The 18066-nt window shown below is 41.1% G+C and overlaps 1 protein-coding gene across 1 annotated transcript in view; it reads right to left on the reverse strand.

Moving 5' to 3' along the window:
- Positions 1-18066, reverse strand: part of megf11 (multiple EGF-like-domains 11) — a gene marked incomplete at both ends in the record, with an annotated part of 60607 nt that overhangs the window by 5466 nt on the left and 37075 nt on the right. Inside the window, 7 exons of the mRNA XM_080504561.1 lie at positions 96-224; positions 847-975; positions 6460-6594; positions 7940-8086; positions 10951-11053; positions 11173-11336; positions 12526-12646. Coding sequence (XP_080360687.1) covers positions 96-224; positions 847-975; positions 6460-6594; positions 7940-8086; positions 10951-11053; positions 11173-11336; positions 12526-12646 — 928 coding nt within the window. The remainder of the gene's footprint in view (positions 1-95; positions 225-846; positions 976-6459; positions 6595-7939; positions 8087-10950; positions 11054-11172; positions 11337-12525; positions 12647-18066) is intronic.

Consider the following 18066-nt stretch of genomic DNA (forward strand, 5'->3'; position numbering starts at 1 on the left):
GAGAATTTCTCAGTCGTCATCTGCTGCAGTGTTACACGGCTGCCAGTAGATGACACTGTGAGTCTATTAACTGGTGGGAAAAAAAAAAAACTCACGCTGTGTGCAGTAGAGACCGGTCCAGCCTGGGCTGCACCTGCACTCCCCATCATAGGCACTGCACTGGGCTCCGTTGTGACAGTTACACGAGTTGAGACAATCAGGGCCCCAGTGCCCAGAGGGACAGGCTGCAGACGCCAGAGACACAGTCAAGCTCATCATCACACACTCTGACAAACATTCTCCCAACTTTTAGACATGCATCTGTGAAACAAAACGCACTTATGCGCGAGCACATGTAGACATTCACTGCAGATTCGTACAGTATGACACATAAAATTAAAAATCCTTGTTTAGATCCAATAGGATCATAACCCTTCTTGGGCACATACCTTGTGTTATAGGTGCAGACTTTGATGCCAAGTGACTATCCATCAAGCAACATAAGTTTTTTTTATTTTTTTTATTTGATTTTTTAAATTTAAGTAGCTAATTAATGTAATAGAAAAAACACACATCAATTTTCCATGGCAGGCCAGGTCAAAATAGCGCTAATGATCTTTGGCCTGCATTGCTTTAAATCAAAGAGCATAATGTATTACAACAATCATTTAGGCAAGCAATGTGTTTTACATCAGCTGGGGCTGAGGGTAGTTCTTGGAGTGTGTGGGGTCATGAAAATGATTAATGTGTATGAAGGTAAGTGCGAGGGAGAAACCAGGAGTGGAGACAGACAATGAGAAGGAGGGGGTGGGGGGGGAATTGGGAAAATTGGTAAATTAAATGCACGTAGGAGGAGAGAAGTCCTACCCTGAGAGCAGTCCTCTCCAATCCAGCCGGGGAAGCACTGGCAAGAGCCATCGATGGGGTTGCAGGTGCCGTTGTTGGTACAGAGGCAGATCTCAGCACAAGCCCTCCCGTACCTGCCGCTTGGGCACACTGCGAAAAAAAACAAAAAAAACAACACAAATCAAAACCCTTCAACACATAAACAAGCCTGATCTGCGTATTATCACTCACTTGCAAAGACTGGTGAAAATCCATTAACATTAATGACATCAAACTTGGGCACAGCACATTACTGTGAGCACGTTTATGCAAACAAACTAATTCAGTGAAAGGTTGTCTAAACATATTCCTCTAATGGATGATATTGTTCTATTTGAGTGGACATGAAGTGAAGTGATCTGTTTAGACAAAAGGAGGAGTCAATCACTGCCTCCTGTGGCCCAGCTGCCCTATTTCCACTCACTGGGGTGGAATGACTGATGTGCCACAGAATTAAAATAGACCATGTACACAGACCACCGTATACATTTTTAATGAAATTAATATTTCAATGCACTCTGGCACTCTTCAATAAAAGATATAATTTTCCAATGAAACCTTCATTGTGTTTTCTTGTCAGACCGTGGGACAAATTGTACCAAGGTGTATCTAACCATCAAGGATCAGGGAGCTGCAGAGCCAACAGATACATTAAAGGTCTCACGTAAAGAGAATAGCCCAGTGTTGGAAGTATCTGATAAGGGGGCTCGCTGTGAAAGAGATGGGTCTGACTTATTTTTATGAGGAGTGATTTTAATGATTACATTTCAACTGGCTTTCCCCTTTTCTTGAGAGCTCTTTCAAGCTCCTTCAAGCAGGTTGTCATTAAGCCATGAGGTTGGCTCCCCCATTCCGATGCTTATGGGGATTCAAGCCTCTACTCACCAGGAGAGCTTCATTAGGCTGGGACTTTGTACGCTGGACAGAGGACAAGTGAGGACGCCAATGGGGCTCAGCAAGACGAGTGTGCATGTTGCCGGCCACCTTCGTTACTCATTGCCCATCGCCTGCTCACCAGTAATTGCAGTCCAGACAAATTAGGAACGGCTCTCGTTTATACTTTTCCCTCTTCTTTCTGCTAAGCTATTAAACTTTTATTTTTAAGACATTGCTCAAAGCCATGAAAGAGAATTCAAAAATTCCCCATCGTCTTTCTGTAATTTATAAAAAAAATTGTAAATTATTAGAAGTAAAAAATCTACAGTACATTTGCATGTAGGTTTCTTCTCTCATCACTTTGATGGAAAGCGGACTTTTCACTGCGCTGCAATGGCCACAGAGTATCTGATGTTTGAGAAACGACACCTTTTGCAACACATCATGTTAAAAAATGAATATGGAATATTCATGGTTTAATATTACCTGATATTTAATATTCAGCTCAAGAGAAGAACAGTGAGCTAGCAAAATCCAACACAGTGCACAGAAAATAAAACAATTCAGTGTCATCTGTTTTTCACCCTTTTTAGGATAGGTATATGTAAATAGGGAGATCCTAATTCTAAGATGCTATTGAAGGATATTTCTATACTTCAAGACTTCAAAGTGTAAAGAAATATAAAGATACAATCAAATACAATCTCTTGCAAAGTGGCATGAAACCAATGAAAATCACATATTTTTAATATTTCTCAATAAGCTTAAGCCCTTACAAAGGACTTCAGATACATTATCATCACTTATACTTAGTGGATGTATCTTTAAAAAAGAAAAAAAAAATATAGTCTCATATATTATATTTTTGTTTACTGTGGAATTTTAAAGCAACGTTTTTTTCACATTTTAAATTTTTTTTGTGATAATTAATACATCAATCAGGTGCAACGAGCTGGAATTAGGAGACGCTTTGCTGAAATAAAGGGGTCAAAAATGTTTATACTAATACAAGATATTACAAAAATGACTCACATCTCAATTATTAGCACAACTGTGTTTCAAATATTGACATATTTCCTTCAGTTTACCACAGTTAGATTGGAAGACAACAAACAGATGCTCCAGTTATGGTCACTTTCCCGGTAGATGCCCTTTGTGTGATATACAGTAACTAACAAAATAACTACAAGAACTCTCTTCTGACATTTATACACTATATTATGAGTGAATTAAGATATGTTAAGACTTAACTAGTTTTTTCATTGACGTATTTTGTTGTTAATGTACATAAATGCACAGACACATCAAATTCAATTATCAGATCTAAAAATGTAACGCCATAAAACTCTTCCCAGAGCAAAAGCGAGACTTCGTGTGGAAGTAAGGCCCTGAGTGAGAAATCGCTTCAGATGTTTTCGGGCAACATTGTCAACAAGGTCCTCCTATGTGATTAAAATATTGTCAAGGCAATACGCAAAAGACAGGTCGCCTTGATATTAAGTTTAACGAGAAGCACAGATGTGTACACACGTTGTTTCTTTCTGTCTGTGCATTCACAAGAAGCAATTTACATGCAGCTCTTTCTGGAGAATTAGGCAGAGGGATAGCAGCGTTTACCTCACGTATTCTTTGTGTGAAAAAGTGGGTCTCAGCAATTTTCAAGCTTCTGTTGAAGGTTGATTTTTTTTTTTTTTTTTAGTCTGGAGTGCACTGATAAAAGCTATTATTCAAAGTTTCAAGGCAGCGATGCCACGAGGAGTGGCAGCAGGTCATCCGTTAGTCGCATTAGAGTCAATGCGCAAAGCAAGGACGGCAAGAACATGTATACAAGTGTGCTCACTAAATACCAACAAAATAACAGGCCTGTTTCATAACAACAAATGTTTCTATTCCCATTTAGACACAGTAGTGTTTTACACTGGGGTAAAGTGAGAGGACCTTTACAAACATAAGCTGTACTTAGTGTTTAACGAGAGAAACTGAAACTTCACATTGAACCAATTTGACAGTGAGTGAAACAGAAGGAAGATGTCAAAGAGGTCACAGAAGACTGCGCAATTTGATTGGTTCTCAAAAACTCTACTCATAGACATTAAGCCGGATCATAACCTGTCTATCTTGGGATGAACTGCAGAGACTGCACAGCATTTAGAGTTGGTGGTTGCGAGAAAACTAAAGAACAAAAACAACAAAAAACACAAAAGAACTTTTTGTTGAACTAGAAATCTCTTTCACTTTATCAAGCTATGCGCACTGGTTGAAAGAAATGACTTCTGTTAGTGTTACACAACTGGAGCATCTGTGCCTATGCTAATCGAAAGCACATTAGGTTTCATAGAACATATATATCTATACACACACACACACACACACACACACACACACACACACACACACACACACACACACACACACACACACACACACACACACACACACACACACACACACACACACACATGCAGGTCAAGGTGGCAAATGTCACACTTAAATGAAATTCATTATTTTGGCAACAAAAATGTATATATTTGACGAGGCCACCGACAACAAGTGATTCATGTTTCTGATCACAGACCTCGGTGAGCCAACAATTGCTAAATCCATCTGGTGTTTTCTTTGCTGTAAAAGCTAAAAACAGTCATGAAATGTCAGTGATCTTAATTATGGTTTTCCATCCATCCATCCTCAAGCTCATTATGTACTCCTTAGGATCACAGAGCACCAGAGTCCATCCAAGCTGACTGATTGAAGGTGGAATAAATCATGGACAAGCCATCAATCCATCACAGGGCAAACATAGCGAGACAGGCAGTCACACACACTCACATTCACACCTGCAGACAATATAAATCAGTGGTGTCAAACTCGTTTAAGTTCAGGGGCCACGTACAGCCAAATTTAGTCTCCAGTGGGCTGGACTGATAAAATACTAACTTAATAACCTTTTATTTTTTCCCCAAAACCGAATAATTTTTACGGAAAATGAAAATAATCTCAATACATTTGAATTTCCTGGTGTACACTGGTATGAAACACAGTGTAATGTACCAAAAAAAAAACATGTCCATCAATCAATAGTTTGCTACATTTGACTCGGCATGGCTCATTTGGTGGGGTGTTCATTTCCAAAAAGGTTGCAGGTTCGATTCCCATCTTCACCTGTCTACATGCTGAAGTGTCCTTGGGCAAGAGACTGAACCCCAAAACTGCACCCAGTTGAGTGACAGCGTCTTGCATGGCAGCAGCCTCCATTGGTGTGTTTGCGAGGGAATGGGTGAATTTGATGAATGATGTAAAGCCCTTTGGGGCTGCTCATGCAGCTGAAAGGCATTAATATAGGTGAAATCCATTTACATTTAACATGTTGGCTTTGAGGCTAATGCTATTTGGTTCTCTGTGTTGTCAATATTCACATTTTTGGAATTATGCTCTCATTTCCTAGGCTAGATTGGAGCCACTTGCAGGCCAGTTTTAGCCTTGCAGGCGTTATGTTTTACACCCCTGTTTGCAAGTGACTGGTTGAACTCAAATTCACATTTTGAACTGTGAAAGACAACCAGAGTACCTTGAAAAAAATCCACTTAGACACAGGAGGAAAACGTAACCTTCCTAATTGGAGATATTCTTGCTGTGAGGCCAAAATGCCAACCACAAACCCACAGTGCCTCCCCTTAATTGTGACTGGTTGATTTTATGAACGCAGCATGTTTCTGGGTTTCTTGCTGTATTTGTCCTGTGATGTGGTAAACACAGCAAAACTACTGTATACATGGGAGCATTTAAGCTGCATGCCCTGTCTTTATTTTTAAGGTTAAATATATTTTATGACGGTAATTGTGTGTGTGTGTGTGTGTGTGTGTGTGTGTGTGTGTGTGTGTGTGTGTGTGTGTGTGTGTGTGTGTGTGTGTGTGTGTGTGTGTGTGTGTGTGTGTGTGTGTGTGTGTGTGTGTGTGTGTGTGCGTGTGTGTGTGTATTCTTTTTTTTCATACTTTTGGGCACATTGGCCTGATTGCACACTGACCTGGGAGGACCCGTGTTACCGACAGGACACACATTTAAATCCTGGCAGGGGAGTCTGGCTCTGGTCTTACAGTTTGAGATGACAAATGAGACCCTTAGATAAAAGACTTTTCCTATATAATACCTATTAAATATGTGTCACATTCTTCTCTGTCACCTGTTTGACACCTTTAAGTGTAGGTGATTTAAGTTGAGTAGGCTCATCATAGATGAATCAAAAAAAGACAGGAGTTTAATTCGATGTGGACAGACCCACTTACTTTTACTACACCTATATGTTTTATATGCGGTGAGAAATTACCAAAAAAACAAACATAAAAAAATGTGGAAGGCAATGATAAAAGATAGTCACAAAGATACCGATTACACTTAATTGGAGTTATTTGTGATCATAAATACAACATAAATTACATTTCTGGGATACATGGAAAAAAAAGTTGGTGAAGTTTATAAGCTGTGTTAACTTTATGTTCAAGGCTGAGTTTGTTTTGCAGCTTCAGACAAATTTTATTTGGTGGCAGGAAGGAAAAAAGCAGCTTTTTTGGTTATCAGACCTGAAGATCGCTTGTCATTTTCTTTCCTGCTTCTATATTGTTTAGCAGCTTTGTATTTTGTGTGTGTTTGTTGTGTCTTTTTTATCACCTTAATCTGATTTTTAGATTAAAATAAAAAAAAAAAAAGACATGAAAAGCGACTTGCCTTGGTTACACAGGGACCCAGAGAATCCGGACAGGCACTCACAGTGACCCGTGATGTGATGGCACGGCCCGGTGCTGTGCACGCACTGCGGACACGACTGGCTGCAGCGGTGCCCGTAGAACCCCGGAGAGCAGCCTGCAAAGCAGGGAACACAGAGGAAATGGGAACAAAAGCTATATCATAATGAAACAAAGCACATCAAGAGCAATCAACGGAGCACAGAAAAAGAAAAAAAAATCAAGGCCAAATGAATTAAAGCAGTAAAGACAGTTAAGAGACAGCAAATGGAGGGAGACTGCAGAAAAAGTCAGCCTTTATTCAAATCACTGCCATTTCATCTGCTGCCAGTGATGGAATAGTCAAAGAGTTAAGTGAGTCATGAAAATCTGTTTAATGTCAAGTCTTAAAAGTAACTTAGTGATCTATATATGGCAAGGACGTGCACAGTTGTGTTAATAATACAGGGAAGATTTTCAAAAGCTAGAATAAAGATTACCATACTTACATTTTATACACAAACTAACAGTGCATCCACAATGAGAGATATTTCCATGTTAGTATAGTGAGAGACTTAGAGATTCATGTCTCGTTTCTATTTTTGTAGACAGTGATTTGGATAAAATTTCTGTTCCAATCCCTCGTTTCTCATGGGACGATCAGGTATTTTTCCCAAATAGAAACCTTTTAGGAACTGAAAAACAGCCTTAGTTTTAGTTTGACAGACATGTAACGCTAAGTTTACCCCGTAGGTTCTGATTTTATTTTAAGCACCTGGTGTAATACATTTTTATCAACCACTGAAGAAGCATGTAATCCTTCAATTAAAATCTCAGAGACAAAAATAGGAAAACCGCAGTTCTGAGGTTTTCACCTGACGCTCAAATTATCTGTGTAAATATTGAATTGGGGAGTAATCATTTTCCTCTCTCTTGCTCCTTTTCCTCTCGCTCTAACGCACACAAACGTGCTTGTTTCAAACAACTCTCTTACCTGCCACTCATATTGATGTTTACAGGTTTATGATTGTGAATCTCACTCCCAATCAGTGAGCTGATCACTTGAGAGCAGCTTCAGACGGACCTCCATTCAAAAGTCACAGCCGGCACTCCCAGTGAGTGTGCCCTTTGATGAGCCTTAGGCGAGAACTATGAGTCTCCCACTGGGAGCTTGTTGTCAGAGGGGCCGGGGAGCATGCCTGTGTATATGTGTGTGTGTGTGTGTATGTCTATCGGAATACCAGCGGGGTAAAGACACTGTGATTAAGTGATCACAGTGATGAAGGGTTTACACTCAAGCAGTTATGACCGACGGCTAAGTGCCTCTCCTGAACCCGCTCACCCTTTAACAATTCTTCCAAGAGCAAAGCGAGGTCAGTGCCGTTGTGGAGTTTGCCACTGTGTCACTCTCGGGGTCAGCGCAGTTTTATTCGTAAAGGTTTTGCTTAAAGAAATGTATCTTTGAGGAAGCGATGGAGGCTCACTTCTTTTGCAGGAGGTCCCTCTGTATCCAGGTGCACAGACACATGTGCCGTCCTCAGGAGAGCAGGATCCTCCGTTCTGACAGGAACAGCTGACTGAACAGTTGGGTCCCCAGAAGCCTTGTGGGCACACATTATCACAGTGGATTCCTGCAGGCACATTACCATCACGAATATTCAGTGAATCCACACTAAGAAGGCTAAAGACTGGTATGCCAAAATATTCTAAATAGCATGCCATCTGTAATAAACACATCATTAAAGGACAGCGTTCAGAAGGCCTGATCATAGCACATCTATGCAGGGTTATTCAGCCAGCATGGATCTTCTATTGAATAAACATAACTGCTGTTTGGAGTCTGTTTTCCTGCCTTTATTTTATTATTATTTTTTTTTAGTTCAGCCCATCTTTTGCACTCTGTTTCTCCTTTCCAAATGTATTTTATTTTTGATCTGACTGAGGCTCCCTGCCAGTGCACTGTGTTGATTAACAGGGTTGGGTCTCCAGAGAGGCCGAGCTTGTCTCCCATTCTCTTTCAGCAGAGGCGGGTTAGTGTGCAGGGCTGAAGGGAAGTACTCAGGCTACAAGAGCACAGTCTGGAAGTGTCACAGTGTATTTTGTGCAACTCAAACAAACAAATGTAAAACATTGCATCCATACATAGATCTCACTGTGCTTATGAACGCATTAGGGCGATCACATTTTGCTTCACCCGCACATCAAGGCAATTTCAAAAAGTGGAAAGGAAGGGTAAAGAAGTCACATATGTGCTGTAATACTTACACACAGTTTTGTAAAAGGAAATACACTGTACATCACTGTGATGGCACATGCACACACTTAAGAGTCACACTCTCACACACTTACATGCAAAACTCCGCCACCTTTCAAGCTCCAGCCCTTACTTTGAAGCCTCATTTGAAATTTTCTTTGAATGAGAATATCTGAGAATAGTACAGCCATTAAAGCAGCATTACTGCAGTACCTTTGAATTAAACCTGGGCTAAACTCTTGGGACTAATGTCATACAATAAGCAAAGCATCGTATGGCTGGCGTGGCAGCATTGAGGAGAGGAAACGTTGGTGCTGATGAGATAGGGCAGCTCGGTACCCGTGATTTAGTCAGAAGCCAGGCCATGGACTTCAAAAGGAAGGCAAGGCTTGTGCAAGTGTGTTTGAGGTTCTGCTAGGCCAGGCAGGAAGAAAAAAAAAAAAAAAAAACAGTGACTGCCTTTACTGTCAGAAAATGAATGCGGACAGAGCATCACATTTTTCAGTCTAATGGTGACAAACAGAGGGGCTTTGGATGACTACTGAAGGAGAAGAAGAAAAAGTCAGAGAAGCCAGAACTGAAGTCTCTTCAAAGGAGCCTTTTCGCTGAGAAGTGCCAGAGGTCTCACCATCCAATTTGTACATAGCGAGCAGAGCAATGCAAACCTCTCTCTCCCTTTTCAACGCTCTCAGTGCATGTAAACACACACTCACATTACCTGCTCTATGACATGGACAAGAAGCTCTTCAAATATGAAAGGCAAAGTCCTGTTTAACATGTACTAGCATGGCGCTACCACATCAAATGGATCGCCGGGGCCCTCTTTAAAACCTCTGTTGGCTGATGTCAGGATTACGACAGCGAGGCAACAGCTGTGTGGGTCACAGGCAGTTTAACCACTTAGATGCACATGCTCTGCGAGTCAAGCTTCTTGACAATTTACACAAACTACACAATAATGCCAACAACGAGCTGACAGCTAAATAAACGCCTCGGCAACACCAGATCACGGTTGGCGATGGAGTGTTGACAGTATAAAACTGCTCTGGAGAGTGTGTAAATAGCCATTTTGTTGGATGCCTGACTTATTTCTGTGACGAATTCGAAGTAGTCCCCTCTCGAGGTGCTTCTTCCTTCAGAGAGACTATTGTCAAGTCTCCACGATTCAAGTATGTATGTATGTGTGTTTGTTCGACCCATTGGGCTGCACACTGCCCCCAGCCCTGCACCCTGGTGACTCAATTAAGGCTGACAGATGGTCCCGACCTGTGCAGGATTCAGAGCATGAGAGGCCCATTTTGCCGGCTCCGTTCTTGCAGATAATAAAACCCACATTGTTTCCCAGAATAAATGCCCTAAGCTCAGGAGGCTGAATGGAGTGGGCTGCTGAGAGCCCACAGGCTTGACCTTTCCTACTGAATTTTTTCCCTCTCCGAATGCACCTCTCTACCCAAAGCTCAGAGACCAGGTCCTCGGCTGGCCACCCTGAATTTGACATTCAGATGTGGCACTTCATTTTTGAGCATAATGACTCTCACCCTCGCTGTGACATTCACACTTTCCCACCTCCAGCTTTTTTTTCCCCCCTGTAAGCAAAAGCTTAAAATGACAGGGAAAGGAAAGTGGACATATGTTTGAGTTAAAGTAAAAATGAGCATCGAGATGGGATCAGAGTTCAAATGGGGAGACTGCTTTGGGTCGGAAAGAGTGAATGCTCAAATAAATAGAAACAAACTGAGACTTTATATAATAACTACCAGACCCAAAAATATGAAAGAAAATATCATAGACTTTGTCTAATAATCATGAGAGCTTTCTGAGCCAATTATTTGATTCCGACTCCAAATATTCATATGATGAGTCAGTTCAGTTGTTGGGTACAACCAATAATAGATGCAATATAAGCATGATTGCATAGCAGCATCCACTGTGTCAGGCAGAAGAATTAATTTAGAGCTCATTTCTCAACATCGCTCATTCGGCGACGCCACCGGCTCAGTGGCAAAACAAATTGAACATTTAATTAACAAAACACTGCTGAGACATTCTGTAAACATACTGTACAACACAAATCATGAACGCTGCAGCATATTTTCCAATTTTAGCAGATGAATGTCTCTGACTAGCATGCGGTATCTTTGACTTTGCGTTGACGAGCATAACAAATAAATCCTGTTCATGTCGAAGAGATTTTTTTTTATCCTGTTACCGTCAGTTGAGATAATAAGAAGCAGTATTTACCTGTCCAGCCGGGGTAGCAGCGACAGTAGCCGCTCACAGGGTCACAGCCATCAGCATGGCTGCAGTCACAGCGTTCCCGACACTCCAACCCATACGTGCCATCCTGGCAACGATAAAAACTCAACAGTCACACCTTTAAAGCGTCACACCAGGGCGCCATGAATTGTTACAAGTTGTCCAAAAGTTCGATGGCGATATGTTGCCAATAAAACAAGGACTTACGTGACAGGACTCTTGGCAGTGCTCCCCCCTCCACCCTGGAGAACAGGTACAGGTGCCGTCTATGGGGTCACAGGCGGCTCCATTGCTACATAAGCATGTCTGGTTACAGCCCAGACCCCACGTACCGCTGGAACAGAGGAGGGAGCAGTCCACACCCTGCCAGCCTTCAATGAGAAAACACACAACACTTCACACACTCAGAGCAGATCAGCAGCCATTTGTATTGGCCAACACTTTATAAAACACACATAAAAAAACAACAATACAGTACTTATTTAAAACCATCTAACTCAACAAATCTAACACATGAAGAGCTGTGCTTTTTCATTACCATGGTCATAAACACATGCTAAGAATAATATCTCACAATATCCAAAATACTAGGAGGTCTGACAGTACAATACAAATACGCTACAAAGTCCTGATCTACAAGGAGACATTATTATAAATCTGGGTGGATCTTAAAGAAAAAATGTATCTTATTGACAAAGTTTTAGTCTCTGAACACTATAAAAATGTATACAATAAGATCAAATCCAATACTTCTATTTACATTGTTTATTACATGCATTATACATCATTTCATTACATCATTGTGGCAGGATTCTAACATTTTTCTCCTGTGGAACAGTGCTGACTTTATGCTCTTGAGTAAAATGTCTCAAAGGCCATTTTAAAAGTATTGTTCATTGTGATCATTATGCTGCCTATTTATAGACTTTTCTAGTGATGAAATGTCAAAATCACTGTGGTCCAGCTTAGTCTGGAAACACCCTGCACACAACTTTGTTAACATTGTTTTCGTTAAAAATGAAAAATAAAAGCACACTTGTGACCACCAAACATGCTGTGCAAGTGAAATTAATTTACCATCTAAACTGGGGGAAGTCAGGCACCTTGATTTCAAGACCTTTAGGCACTCCCTCTTTATTTTACCTTTTTTTTTCTTCTCAAGTGCTTTCTCCCCCGTTTTGTGCACCTCAAATAAAAATCTCAGGGAAAAGAATGAGGTGCTCATAACCTGAGATCAGGGGTCTCAAGCATAGGCCAAAAGGTCAGGGCAATCACACATTTATGGTTATGACACTCTGCTGGCACAGAATTGCTGGTTGTGAAAATAATTTATAGAAAAATAGCTTAAGGGGGTGTATCATTGATTAAACTGAAAATTGGCCATAAAATAAATGAAGGGCAGGGGTTTTCTGGCAGTGGGTTCCAGTATGCAGGCTACAAATCTTCATCCATTTAGAATCTAGCTTGTTAGATCATACAGTATACGGTGGAGTCAGTGTAGCAGAACTCATATGTGGGGAACTTGCTGTGAACATCCACCACGAGTCAATTATGCTGTACCTTCCCTGCAGATGCAGGAGCCATCGATAGGAGAGCAGGACGCATGATTATGGCAGGAACATGTGGACATGCAGCTCGGTCCAAACAGACCAGGAGGACATAGTGTGGCACAATCCTCACCCTGTACAGGAAGAAACACAAAGTCATGAAGCTACAAATCAACGTGGCAATGAATGCTGATTCTGCCAGACCAGAAATAGGAATAATACAGTCTGAACAGGAGCAGACAGGAAGACAGTTAAGGTTCACTGCACCTTTCCATCGCTTACTGAACTGTTTACTTAGAGCCTTCATACTGTACTTGTGCACAAAAAGGAGCAGCGGAACTGTAAAATTGAATGGATTCATTATTGTGACTGAAGTTCAAAGGAAGACCCACACTTGATCAACCAAAGCTATCCCTTCCTTGCCTCCAATTATATACTCTATATATTCTGAAAGCACTTACTTGCAGCCATGCTTTGGGGTTTGTTTTTTTTGTTTTTTTGGAGCAGCAGCATTGCTTCCTCATCTCTCAACTTCTCTCTACATTACTTTCTCCCTTTCTCCCATTAGGGAGAGTCTCACCCCTTTTCAGCAGAAAGACTGGCAGACCTCCAAAGCTGAGGAATCCAGGTCCTTCACCCATCTTTCACCAACCAAGCAATGACTAAATCTGGCCTTCCGTCTAACCATCCTCACTTCATTTTTAAAACTATCTCAGTAAACTAAAGAAACATTAAATCCTGGACTTTGCCTTGAGATGTCAGCAGGTATTGATGCACCTTTTTAAACTGGATGCTAAAAGGCTGACAATGAGGGTTCAACCCAAAAAAAGATCAATCAATCACAGTAGAACGCATATAGCACATTGTAATATGTTAGTATATTAATATGCAGTATATAACTGCAACAATAGAGTTCAGATTTATAATTCCTCTTTTGGAAACATGCGTTAGCTTGACAAAAACATTGATGTAGATTTGCATTCTTGCCATTGTTTTAATAGTGTCTTCATATAATATAATCATTTACAACCTTGATGTTTACACAGCTTTTTTCCACTGTGTCTCCCTGTTTTCCTTTATATCAACATATATGTGCAAGAGCTGGTAAAATCCTCAATATCAAGCATTTTTCGATTTATAGGATAAAATCATAAAGAAAATGGTCTGATGGTCTTTGTCAGAAAGACAAAGACCATCAGCTTACATGTACTCGATTTCATAAATTCCTTAAATAAATTATACAAACATTAAACTTTTATTCAAAATAGTTGAGTAGTTTAAGTGTCTAATTGTTTCTAATTTCTTTTTGTTTTTCAAGATTTTGTCCATGCATTTTGAGTTACATTTACTATCTGAAATAAAAGATTCATAGCTAAACCAGCATGAAGCTTTGAGAAGTGTCTTTTTGTCAAGTGATTTTACTTCTTCCATGTCTGATATATAAATCTGTGCAGTGGGAATATAAGAAAATGATAAAAGTATACGACTTACTGTGTGCAGATGTGTCTGATGTATGACTGAAAATGATTGAAGAATATTTTTTGATGCAAAATGTGTCATTTCCTTGCTTTCATGAGCTGCCTGTAACAACACCTGATGCAGCTTTACATGATAAAATCAGCATGCTGGACGACAATAACTGGCTTCTCATTGTGTTTGTAACGCGGCAGGATCTTTGCCTGAAGTGTCTTTCTCAGCAGCTCTCTGGGGAGGCAAACCTCTGAATTTTAAAACCTTCAGTGAGCTACAGTGATTTTGTAGACAGAAGCAAGTCGGATCAGTATGACTAAAAATGATTAAAATTTCAGGATGGAATCGGTTAGGTCTTAAAAGTCTCACCCACTATCAATCATCTGTTATATTCTAACAACCTACGGTGCTCCGTCCACTAAGCAGCAACTGCTACTGATCCTACCTGCATAAAAGATGGGTGGACTGTGACCCATATGTCTTAAAGCTCATGGTGAAAACATGATGTGCATAACAACTATCTGAACCTTTCGCTCAGAGAACACTCAGTTGGTGGTGACATGCATGGCAATACAAACTGGGCTCAATGGGGTAAACACTAATAAATACCACAGTGAGATGGATGGACGAGTGAAAACAGGATCCCACAGGCATTGCTGACAAACTGCTTACAAGCCCCGTTTCAGCATTTATGACAACACCAACAAGAGCGTGGCAGCCACCATGCTGGTGCAGGCTGAGAGTGAACTATCTGGCAAAGGACATGGAGTACTCCTTCCTTGTCCTCTACAGCCCGCTGTCATTAGAATTTCTCTGCTTTAAAGGCTGAGCACAGCCCACCTCCACGAGTCTCGTCCCTCCTTCAGCCGGAGATCACAGCGAGTCTACGGGTTCTCACACCCTCCCGTTCAAACCCCGTCTTGAGTGACAGGTGACACAATGATTTAGAGTTCCAATTAGAGGCCCAGAGGAGTCCTGAGTGGCTCCTGCTTCGCTCGCCAGAGAGCTGGGGGACCACTGGCTGCTCACTGCTCTCATTATCATTTTGAACTCAGTTTAAACAGAGGCAGGAGGAGATGTGCCAGTGGACGCCAGGGGCAGAACACACATCTTAAAACATCTCCTCTCCCCGTACGCCACATAAAAGCGGCTGTCTGTGAATGAAATTTTTATCAATCGGTTGCAATAACCTTTGTTCTGCTGGAAATGACAGCTTCAAGACTGCTAACAATAGCAGTTCAGTTACAGTTGTTAAATGTGGAGAGAAGTTCGACCAGCCAGGAGGATGGACAGGCAAATATGAGCCGGGAAGGTAGGGGCGACTTGGGGGTGGAGGGGCTTGAGCTTTCTTTAGCACAGAGCACAGGCAATTTACTGGTGACTGGACCCATGGATAAAACGTCATGCAGCCACAAATGACCACATGGATTTTACTGCATCCATGGCTGCGTTGAATTCCACTTGGCTTCACCCTCATGGTGAGGAAACCAGTGGTTGGTCTGCTCTCGAGAGGGGAAAGGCGGCTCTCTCATTAGTCGACTGATTCATGTTCCTTCTGAGCTTGGAAGGATAGAAGTCTGTATGTGGAGAATCATTATTAATACACGGACTGTCAGTCCATTGCACGGGAGCAGCAGGACCTTACATAACTACACAGCCGACGGAGGAAACAACCAGACCTGAGCCACTGAGAGGTAGCCAGGTCGTCCTTGGCCAAGGCACTAAATTCATATCTATTAGTATCTTAATGTAATTGGAGTGCTTTTTTTTTCCCAGAAAGGCAATGGCTGACACAACATTGATCAGGCTGGTACCCATTGAGACTAGATGCAAATGGCACCACTAATTACCAATCAGTCTCACTCCTTAACAGTTCATCTAACTGCTGGATGAGTGACTGCAGTTTAAAATTCATGCAGCACGACAGAAAATGAACCCGTGAACCTTTTGATGAGGCAAGAAAGCCCTGAGAGAAAGCAAAATGATTTGTTTTCACCACCTACAAAGGCAGGCCGGAATCCATTACTAATGCATTCATATTTCAGATACAGCAGTATCAACAGAATCTGTAGGAACAGTCGACATAGGGGAGAAGTGTTTCCCTGTATACGTACATGCTGCAGATTGCAAGGGACAAAGCCTGAATAGGTAACATGTAATCACTTTGTCCCAGTCAAAAAGAGCATGTCCAATTACTCGAGCTAAATCAAGCGTGCAGGTGCTCAGTCTGCTCCAACACTTTGCTTGGTTTGCCCCCCGATGGGACTCCAGAACAAAGATGCAGTAAGAAGGCTTAGTCTTATCAGCTGTTCCCTGGGGAAGGGACTTCACTTGCAATCATAGCTTCAACACCATCATCAGCCACATTTTAAAAGCTTCACTTGATAATAATCATGAGCTATGCATGTGACACACTTGCAGGTAGCGGCTACGCAGCTCTACCTTCTAACAAAGTGTCTGTGTTATCTGCACGGCAGCAGCAGCTTTGTTAAAACTACAACAAAAAAAAGAAAAAGAAAGCTACCGTGAACACTCACACCCACCCTCATCCACACGCACACAAACACACCAATCCTCCATATGAGGCGTGTCTGTTCCCATCTGACTGCCTCCTTTTCTATCCAGCTCCTGCCCTCTAGGTCTGTTTAATGGATCTGGCAGCCCTTCCCAGCAGCCGCCAAAGAGAACAGGTGGAGCAAATTAAGACACAGTCTGCGGCCCCGCTCGGTAGCTCAATTCACCACAGTGGCCCGCTGTAAGACACAAGCAATTTCCACTGAAATGTAATGTTGGCAGAAATGTACCCTCTTGGTCTCTGTTGCTCTGTAACTTCAGATTGCCCGACAAGAAATACAATGGGAAAACTGATTGAAGTTACCCAACTAATTTGACAGTTGTAAAAGGGGACAATGGGGCTGCACGAAAAGCGACCAAAATGGAAACACATATAGGTCAAAGATTCAATTTTCTCCAAATTGGCCGAGGAATAGAGATCTAAGCTCGCTCTCCACTTGTGCGCAATGCTGCCAGTCAGGACTGATGAACCATGTATCTGGAATACACACAACTGGTGGCAGGGTTGTTACCACAGAATGAATCATTTAGAGGAGAATTTCTTCGAGTGCCAGAGCCCACGTTCATAAAAAGGCAATAATAAAATGTCTCACCTTGGTCTTGAGTGTCTGTGTACAAACAGCTTTAAGAGTAAAAGTGGGACCACTTCCAAAACATTACAACCACAATGACACAAACATGTGGCAACACTTGGAAATAACTTGACCCATAAATCAAAGCTGTAACCTTCCTATCTAAATTTCTCACAGGGGAAACATGAAGTATGTTATTGTTTTATCATGCAAAACTACACTTTTATCGAGAAAATAACAAAGGATACAAGGAGAAAAGTTACAATGATAAACATTTGTTGAGGCAAATGACCACATTTGGCAACTTTCACATGATTTCACATTAACAACAGCAATTACATCTTAATGACAGTGACAGAGTTCAAGGTCATGTGTTTGGACTAGTAAATCATTTTGCGTAATTGTTCAGATATATGTTCATAACACATACATTTGGAGGACAGTAGGACTCAGTTGTCTGAAAATTGTGACAACAGGCTGGTAGAACCTTTTCCAGATATTTGCTGAGACATTTTTCCAATTAAGTATCATTTATAAGATATAGATTTTGGTGTTTTGTTCTTTTCAATACATTTGATTATATGGAAATACCATAAAGCGTTGTTCACATCCTTTTTATTTTATAGTATGTCTTTGTGCAATTCAAAGGTGAATCACCCAGTATTTTATAATTACAGAAATTAATTGGCAAATTACAAATTGAAACACAAAAACAATTTAATGTGTCGGAAATGTTTGCATTGTTTGACAATTTTTAAGTTTGTTGCATCTTGACTCTTAAAGCACTTTCTTTATTAGCCTCATTTTATCTCAGTTGCTCTGGTAAATGTTGGCTTGTGTAATATAATTATCCGGTCCACTTGACATTATGGTGCTCAGAACGGAGATTTACATTTCATGAGACTAAGTAAAGGTCAAATTAAACATAAAAAAAAGAA

Source organism: Blennius ocellaris (assembly GCF_963422515.1).
Source record: "Blennius ocellaris genome assembly, chromosome: 11".
Lineage (NCBI taxonomy): Eukaryota > Metazoa > Chordata > Actinopteri > Blenniiformes > Blenniidae > Blennius > Blennius ocellaris.